The sequence below is a fragment of the Merops nubicus genome, unplaced genomic scaffold (assembly GCF_000691845.1).
Source record: "Merops nubicus isolate BGI_N331 unplaced genomic scaffold, ASM69184v1 scaffold886, whole genome shotgun sequence".
In the NCBI taxonomy this organism is placed as follows: domain Eukaryota; kingdom Metazoa; phylum Chordata; class Aves; order Coraciiformes; family Meropidae; genus Merops; species Merops nubicus.
Genome location: NW_008616747.1, coordinates 87,160 through 96,659, shown reverse-complemented (window position 1 = coordinate 96,659; position 9,500 = coordinate 87,160). Strand labels below are relative to the sequence as shown.

At 42.3% G+C, this 9,500-nt stretch overlaps 1 protein-coding gene across 1 annotated transcript in view; it reads left to right on the top strand.

Annotated features, from left to right (window-relative positions):
• The first annotated feature begins 3,097 nt into the window (after nt 1-3,097).
• Nucleotides 3,098-9,500, top strand: part of LOC103775455 (inducible T-cell costimulator-like) — a 9,897-nt gene continuing 3,494 nt past the window's right edge. Inside the window, exons 1-2 of the mRNA XM_008942911.1 lie at nt 3,098-3,155; nt 8,623-8,661. Of these exons, the coding sequence (XP_008941159.1) occupies nt 3,098-3,155; nt 8,623-8,661 (97 nt within the window). The remainder of the gene's footprint in view (nt 3,156-8,622; nt 8,662-9,500) is intronic.

The window sequence follows — 9,500 nt, the reverse complement described above, 5'->3', positions numbered from 1 at the left end:
TGAAGATGGGAAGTGGGATTAAAAACCATCAGAGAACCTTAAAAATAGCATCGTAAAAGACATTGTACCCCTTCTCAATAAGGAGGACAAGAAACAAAAACCCATGAGCATGGGGGCTTTCTGCTCCAACCCTGAGGGAATGACCCAGAGTCAGGAGAATATAGGCCAGATATTGAAGCAAAGAATGAGAAGCAGCAGGAGACAACAGAATATAATTTGTGTGGGTAGACTGTAGCAGCCTCTGCAGAAAGAATCACAAAACATTTTATTGAGAGAATATTTTATATTGCTGTGGGCAACTGCTCACCATCGACAAGCAGGAGTGGGAAACTGCTGGTGAGACACAACAACCTACTTCAATTTAACCCACACCTTTGTCTGGTGGCAAACAATGCAGGAGCATTTTGCTATCATGGACATTCTTTAGGGTGATAACAGCAAGTGTAATAAGAGTTATGGAATTAAACAGAGCAGAGAGAAATATACATCATGCATCACAGGGAAAACCTTTTCTGTGTCTTCTTAGGGCAGCAGCAGAAGTGTTGTTTTCTTAGTTGCTTGGAGTTAGAAGGGAGAAGCATTAAAGATGGCATGGTAGAGAACACTGGTGTAGGAACCAAGGGACGAGCAAGCCTGTTTCTCTTTGGAACTGGCTGTATCACTGGATGCAATTTTAAAGGCATAAAAACACTTATGAGGATTTTCCAAGTTGTTAATAGTGATGGCAAGTTGGAAGTGAGATAATAGGAGAAAAAGGAGTTTATGACTGTCGGGTAGCACTAGGGATAGGGCATGAAGAAGGAATGGGGCTTGGGAGAGAAGAAGCCACATTCCAGAAACAAGTTACTGCTCGTGCTGAAGGGCAGCCTCTGACAGGGACTGGGGGACAGTCAGAGTAGGAAAGAAGTCAGCTCTGAGAGGCGTATGTGGATGAGAGAGTCAAAATCAAGACAAAGAGAAGAGGATGGAAAAAGGAAACACGTGTTTGTGAGCAAAAATAGTTGCAGTTATAGGAAGCGTGTTGTGGAAACAAACTGCTTGTCCCAGGTGGTTAACTGCAATCAACTGTAGTATTTGCCAGAAACGTTTCCAAGCTGCAGTCACAATGTCTTTGTGAAGTAGGTGAGTGCTGACGGAGGAGGGAGGCAAAGACAGGAGGACAGAAAGGCAACAGAGGAGTCTGTTGGTGTGGGACTAGAAGGTGAGCATCCCTCACGCTCGGCCCTGAGCTAGACTTTGTGTCTCCCCACTTGGGAGTGCCCCGGCCTCTGCTGGCTCATCACCAAATGCACTTGACCACCAAAAAAAATCACTGTCTAGATCAAACCTCGGCCTACTGCCAAATGTTCCCCAAAGTGTACCCTGGGCTGGACCCTTCTGAAAGAGAGTGAGCGGCGTATTCTAGCGATCCCAAGAACCAGGAAAGAGAAAAGGAGAGGGGGTGATTCCAGACTTGAGGCTATAACGACAGGAGAAAGAGAGGACAAATACAAACTGTTTGCTGGACAGTGGGACTTGCTCAGATCATTGTAGGAAGATCTATGCCAACAAAACCAAACCTAAATTACTTTCTCGGCAAAATGTTTGCACTTTTAACAACGACAACACATTTTTGAACCCTAACAATATAGATTTGCTTTAAAGCTTGTTTTCATGAAAAATAGCTAAAACTGTGCTCAAAGGATTATGTTCCTCTACACCTTTTTTTGCCTTCCCAACCAGCAGTAGGCTTTGTAGGGACTCAGTCCCTCTGAGTTGTCAGCACACTCTCCCAAATATGTGGGTGGGGGGTACTACTTTACAAATTATTCTTTTCTCCCTTAATTTTGTAGCAGCAGCAGCAGCTCTTTTTACTATACACCTTTCTGCTTGTCTCATGCTTACCTGGAGGACAAGGAAGGTCCTGTCCCAGGAGAAGGCTGCTCTGTTGTTTCAGCACTTCCTAGAAGTTGTAATGGGAGATGGGAAGGATAGTCCTACCTGGAGCCTCAGCAGACCCCAATGTGGGTCATAACTTTGCAGGCAAAGCTCCTGAGTCAGATGTGTCTTTTCCAGCTTTATCATTGTTCGAGCCTCCATATATTACTCTTGAGCTTTAGAATTAAAAGTATGCTGCAGAAACTTTCTCTAGTTAGAGTTGCATAAATCTGGCTCCAGAGACCTGAGCTAAAAATTTAGATCAAATCCTGACTTGACTCAGGCTTAGCTCTGATTTTAATTTAACAAAAGGCAAAGATTTGTAGGGCTTTGCAAGGATTTGAAGAGAGTAAAACTTTCTTCATGCCAGTGTCCACGTTAACAGATATTTAGCATCAGTAGTGAGAGAAATTAAATCTCTTTTTTTGTGGAAGAGAAAACCAACGTGAGGATTAGTTCACATAGTAGAAAGTGGAAGTGAGGCTGTAACACAGTCCTGTTATTCACAAATTATATGGTGCCACTACATGAGCATTACAAGCACCCAACCCCAGGGGTGTCTCTCAGCCACCACTATTAAATCTTTGTGTCTCCTCTGTGTGCCATCAGAAGTGTTAACTGCATCTAATATATTAAATATTAGATTTAATATATTAAATATGATTTAGAAGCTACTTTTCCAGCATGGTATCAGCACTAAAATTAGTATTTTAGGTATATATAAGTAGCCTGTTCTAAAAGATTGTAGAACATGCTATCCTAAAGGGTCCTAAAATATTCCCAGAGTAGAGATGGATAGCAGTCCACTTTAAGGAACACGTTGCTGATCATGGGCCATCTGCAGGAAGTGTCCTGCAGAGGTCTGTAGCTTCTATCGTGATAGAATGAACCAGAAACAGTCTTTGCAGAAGCCAACATCAAACATGTCACACAATCTTTCATCTTCCTGTCTGTGACAGCAAGCTGTGAGGTAGGAAAAAAAAAGGCAGCAGCAGACTCCCCAGGTGTGGGCGACAGCTAATGCTGACAGAGCTGTAACGTAGTCAGGGGTTAAATTAAAAAGTCCTTCTGATTATCATATAATTTCCCCCATTGCCCACAAACCACTTCCTTTTCTACCCATGAATTCTTTCCCGTCTTCACAGTAGACAGAAGGCTGGTGCCTCTGTGTCAGGCAAGCATGAAGTCGGTTGCTGTGACTTTCTGTGTCCTCTGCTTTCAATTTGGAGCCCTGTATGGTGAGTAGTATTTTGGATTATTCTCCTTGCAGTGTGAGTCTCTATGGAATATAACTCACCCGGTGACGAGAGACAGTAAATGAGGCATGAGAGCAAGGGGCTGGAGGAACAGAGGTAATTAAGGCAACTAGCTGCAAAAAGGCAGCTCTCAACTTTTAAGAATTCCTGGCGGCACAGGGCGTTTGCCCTGAAACCAAAAAGTCCATGTTTTCATTGTTTGTGTTCTCTAGCTCTTCTGCTGTGTGTTACCCTCTGGCTGCGGTGAGTGTAGTGCTCCAGCCAGCTTCCCTTGCTGGGCATATGGTGTTACAGCAGCGTGATGGGGATGGCTTCATCTAGAGAAGCCAAGTTATTGATATTAAACCTGCTTTCCTTTGGGCAGGGAATTTTTATTCTGTGAAAAATGTGTATGGCCTGGAAGAGTGGATGGGATCGTTCTGGTGCAGGCTTGAAGTGCTGGCTGAGTTAAAAGGCAGTGCAGCATCCCTGGGGCTGTGTTTGGGAGGGTGCACGGTGACAGCCCTCAGCTCAGTCCAGCCATACACAGGGATGCAGCATTTTACAGGATTCAGGGTTTTATCACAGCTACACAAAGTAAAATACCCACGCTCACATCTGTCAGTAGCCTGCCTAGGGCCCACATATTACTTGGCCAGGGTGGAAATACAGATCATACCTGATTAAGAAGAGGGTTTTTTATACATATATACTGCCCAAGGATTTGTAATTGTACATCATACAAGTAAGGCCTGAGATTTTGTGCATGCAGTTACTAAGCACTGTCTAAACATGTTCCTTTTGGAGGTCATGCCAAGGGCTATTGCATATGCAATACATATTAAATTCTAGTGAAACAGGATATGTTTCAAGTCCCCCTGTAGAATTTAAGTACTCCTGAGGTTTCACACAGAATTTAAGCTTTCATTTAACTAAACCCCAGTTTCCAGCTCTTTAGGCACTGCAGATACCCTTCTGAAGGTTAATACAGTGATAGTATACTGAGTTCTCAGGGAGGTTGGAAAGATGGATGGAATCACAGGAAAGGAGGATTGTGATCAGTTATCTCTAAAGGGACACAAGCTGCTCTTTTTCACCTTGAAAAGTTGTTCTTAAATATACTAACAAAAAAATCCTATCAACTTTGTTAAATATTTCTCAGCTAGTCAATTCAGCAGGTATACTTGACCAGCAGGTTTTTACATGTGGCTGAGCTATCTGAAAGGCCATTCCTTGTAGAAACAGGCTGCAGTTTTTAGGGTGTAAATAATTGTTCTATCCAATAGTGGCATTTTCCCTTCTTTCTCCCTTCCTTCAAATCTGGAGGATAGGATTTAGGCAGGGGTCTGGGAAGATGAGACAGCAGGAAAAAGAGACTGCCTGTAGCAAGAAATGGTATCTTGAGTTTTTTAACCTTAAAGTGCTTTCAACATAAAAAGTACTGATTATTATCATCTCTACCAAAAGGGAAAGGGCTGTAAAATATCAGCCTGATTTAAGACACATTAGCACGATACCCTAGTTTAGATAAGAAGCTAGCACTGCAGAGAGTGCTGCCAAGCACTGTGGCAAAGTTTTGGGAATAAAAGCAGAATAACTTCTGATAGTTTTGGTTTTTGTTTTTTTTTGACTTAGTGATTAGCAAACCCAGCTTGTGAACTGTGGATAATTTTTTCAATGCAAATAGGTCACAGAAGGTGATAGATGTGTGTATATGTGTGTTATGATTTGATAACCCAGTTGTGATAAAGAAATGTTTTGTAAGAGCATGGAGCCTCTCTGGTGCCTGTAGAGGAAGAGGGGCAATGGGATTTTGGAGTAGAGAGCTGTAGGATTCCACAGCACTTGAGGCCCTTGCTATGAAACATTGCCCATGAGTTTTTGCACGTCAACATTTGCAAAGTCTTATCGCTGTTCACCACAGATCTCCTGTTGTCAATACAGGAGGAAATCATGGTCATTTCTTAGAAGGGTGTCTGAAATATTGTCAGCAATGCCTCCTGTGTTGGTGGCATATTTCAGAGCAGTTTCTGTTTGTCACAACATATCTTCTACCGTAGGAATAATTCAGATTAGAGATGACTTCCTAGAGTAATTCTGGCCGCTGATTCCTTTGCCCATAAGCACTGCTTTCCTCTCCTAATCCTTGATTCTTGAAAGATAGGAACATGTTAGTTTTAGGCATATGACTAATGACACTGAATTGACAGTGTTATTTTTCAGAGTGCCTTGAAAGGTCAAAGCTAGAGCAATTTGACTTAGGCTGCCTGTGGTTTCATTACGCATTTAGTATTAACAAAATGGTTTTGTCCTTTGTAAAGGCATAGTTTGCACTCTCCTTGCTCATCTTCAGAGGCAAACACACCCAAGAGAAATGATGCTTGTGCTTTTTATCAGCTAAATAGTTTTCTGAGATCTGGGGCAGACAAAAAGGATCATCAAGAAGACCAAGCAATGCTATTCTATTCTCCTACTCCAAACCCCAAGTCTTAAAATGAATTGAAAGTAGTTTTTAAACTTCTGTTAGGATGAAAATGCATAATGGATGGGTGATGTTTGCAAATAGCCTCGTGTCTGCCAAAGAGCAACCAGAAACTTCAGAGTTGCAATCCCATTAAGATGGGATTTTACTCTGCTTCACATGAAGTGAGCCAGGAACAACTCTACACAGCTCCACAGTGTGACACTGATATGAAACGAATGAAAGATTTGTTTCCTCTTGTCTCAAATTCTTCATATTCAATTGAATTAGGTCTTTTATGCAAAATACCAAAAAAGGAACCTTATGGCCAGATCTAAGCATTTCTACTACTGACCCAGTGAGATGCTTCTCCATTTTCAATGATAACATGATGTATTCTTCTATTCACGTAATTTCTGAGGTAGTACTAGGGCAGTTTAGTGAGTGAATCTCTCAATGTTATTGGACATTTGAACCCCAGTTTTCTATCTCTTATGTCACTAAATGCATTTTTTTCTGACTGTAGCTTGGCAAATGACACCATAGATTGTCTGGCCATTAACCACAGAGTGTTACAAGTCCATAGGATTACCCTAGGAATGACATGGTACCAATGGGCACAGGAGAACAGCCATCAGCACAAGGCACTAAGCCACCCTTTAGTATACAGTGAGAGCATCCACATCAGGAGCTGGTGCAGAATATCCACTCTCACCCTGTGTGCTCATCCATGGAGACAATGTTGTGTTTTAATCTCCAGCAGTGTTAATCTCATTTTAAAATGTGCTCCCTTTATATCATGCTAAGCACACTCTCTGGTATGGTCACTTGTTTCAGAGGAATACTAATTGCATCACATTTATCAAAATGCTCATTCAGGGAAATACATTACTGAGTCTTTCTAGAAAACAGGCAGTTAAGGCTTCTGGGCCTGAGAGGATACAAAATGATCTTTCAGCTTGCCACAGGGTCATATGAACTACAGGCTTAACGACCCCTCTCTGCCCTTTTCCATTAAAAACAAGGATTAAAACCATCGTCTCTGACAAACATTTTAAACCACTTGGTATGAAAGGGCCATTTCATTAGCTGTCAGCAGAACTGACCTCTTCTCAGGGACAGAGGAATGAAACAGAAAGCTGCTGTTGCAGCACCCGGGGCAGGGCAGCTCCCCTGGGCACTGGCGGCACCCGGGGCTGCCCCGCAGGCAGCATCTGCCTCTCCTCTCAGGTCACCAGTGACAACCATAGAGGTCTCAGCTACAGGTGGATGGTTCTCAGAAGTGTCAGGTCAGCTTACACATTCACCACGCTCCCTAGCTTCTCTTATATAATTGGTTTTAATTCTCTTCCCTAATAATTTCTCTGTGGTTGGGCCTAATTTTCAAGGTATATGTTACCGAACTATGGGCCACAAACCTACAGAGCCCTTTAAAAGATTGTTATTTCAAATGCTGTTCTCATAGCAGCTGTTTTCTTTCACCACACAACGTGCAAGTCATCAAGAGCTGTTTCTTTATTTGACCTTTGTGTTCAGCTTTTCAGCCTCTACACGATTAAAGGGCTTGCACTTTCTGCATCTGTGCCTCCAGCACCTCTAGAGCTCTGTTTCACTGGGGCTTGGCAAGCTGTGTGGTCTGCCTGTCTCATCCTCACACCAGTGGTACAAGATGCCAAATACCTTGTCTGTTATCACACACTTAAGTAATAGTCCTGAGAGAAGTGCAGATATTAGAACTGCCACTGAATTAGATAAGGGAGCTGACTGTGCAGAGCAAACCGGGAGGAATGTGATAACTGGGAAGAGGGTGAATCAATCAAAAAGGGATCACAGATCCTATTGCTTTCCAACTGAGCATCACAAATCGTCTTCCAGAAGTCCATTAGCTTATGTGTCACACTAAATATACTTTAAGCAAGTATCATTCATTGCAGTGCTCCTGCCAATGGTACTGACTGGGGGGCAAGAATTCAAAGAAGGAAAAAGCATGAACACTAAAAGATTGCCTCTGTCTAGAAAGAGCTGAGTACAAAGGTACTCAAATGAGAATCATCTTCTGTTCCTGTGCATGAGCAGGCTGGATATCTGAGATAACAGCTGCTTTGGGACAAAGATTATTTATATTGTGTAATTGGTGCCATACCTGACAGAGTTGGGGACCTGCTCTGTGAGGATCTAGACTGCCATGTAGCAGTAACAACAAGAATAGGATGGTGCCTCAAAAAGATATTTGCTCCTTATTCCCTTAGCACCATTAAATCCTGATGTAGTGTATTTCAATCTAAAGAGCCTTTGGAGAACATACTCAGGCTACCAGAAAACAGGAAAAGCAGATACAGTTTTTTCTACTTGTCTTTACCTTGAATTTTAGGGCCCTCCAGAAAGAAAATTTCCAAACGGAACGTTCTCAGGCTGTGCTGTGCTGCCAGAGACACAGAAACCATTTCAAAGCTGCCCGTGCCACCATCTCAGCATTGCCATAGTGGGTGGTGATGGAGACAGCAGCTTAAGAAGAAATCCAGAACAGTTACTCAAAGTGTGCCTGTCTCCCATAACAGAGGCTGCCTGAGCACAGTGGACTGCAAACAGTTTGATAATCACTCAAAGAAAAAGTTGCTATTGAAAAAGGAACAAAACTGTATTCATGAGAAATCAGAAGTATGCTCTTTTATCTGGGGGCAGATTTCCTCCATATTTTGGGGAAAATTTTACTTTCATCTCAGTTTCTATTTATGAATTGTATCTGTTAATTTTCAGGTTGTTTTAAGAATTAGTAAATACTATATATGATCAATATTAATTCTTGCTAAATGCATTTTCTTTCTACTTTGATTTTTACATTTTGTGCTTTTATCACACATGATTTGATAGTGTAGCACAGACAGGATCAGATGGGCTAATGATGCAAAAGAGAAAACAACTTCAGCATCTTAACACTGCCTGCTTCAGCCCCTGTTCCTGCATCTCTCTCCTTGGATGATAAACAGGAAACAATTTTGTGTTTTTCAGGAGTTGATAGCTGCTCGTCAAGACCGTGTAAAAATATAGGTAAGACACATTTGCATAATTTGGTTTATGGTTTTAATGCCTTTCTAGATCAGAAAATACTTCCCTTGAAGAAAAAAATGTAATTTTTTTTACAGCACACTTTAACCTTTTTCTCTCTGAGGTTGTTTCAAATGCTATTGCCCACTGGCTTTACAAAGCCAAACTGTGAGTTAGCAGAAGGCCCTTGGTCAGTTTAATTCCTTCTTCTTTTCCAAGAATTTTACAAACTGAGAACTGAACAACACCTGAGACAGTTTTTGGGAAGGTTAAATGTGATTTTTGGCTTGCATGGAGGTGCATGCATGCAGTGACATTTCTCCTCTGCTTCTCCCACTGTGTTAGTGATAAAGGTGCTACAGCCAACTAAGTAATTAGAAATTATGCCTCAAATCACTATCTGCTCTAGAAAGGAAAGTTAAGTCTTGTGGTTAAGGCACTTAGGAAGGAGTTTTGGGTTCACAACCCATTTTAAGTTTTCAGCTGCATCATCAGACTGGATGACTGGGCCCAGAGTGTGGGGGTGAATAGTGTTAAATGCAATTGGTGACTGGTCACCAGTGGTGTTCCCCAGGGCTCAGTACTGGGGCCAGTTCAGTTTAATATCTCTATCAGTGATCTGGATGAGGGGATCAAGGGCACTCTCAGTAAGTTTACAGATGACACCAAGCTGGGCATTGATCTGCCTGAGGGTCAGGAGGCTCTGCAGAGGGACCTGGCCATGCTGGATCAATGGGCCATGGCCAACGGGATGAGGTTCAACAAGGCCAAGTGCCAAGTCCTGCACTTGGGTCACAACAACCCCATGAAAATGCTCCAGGCATAGGGACGAGTGGCTAAAA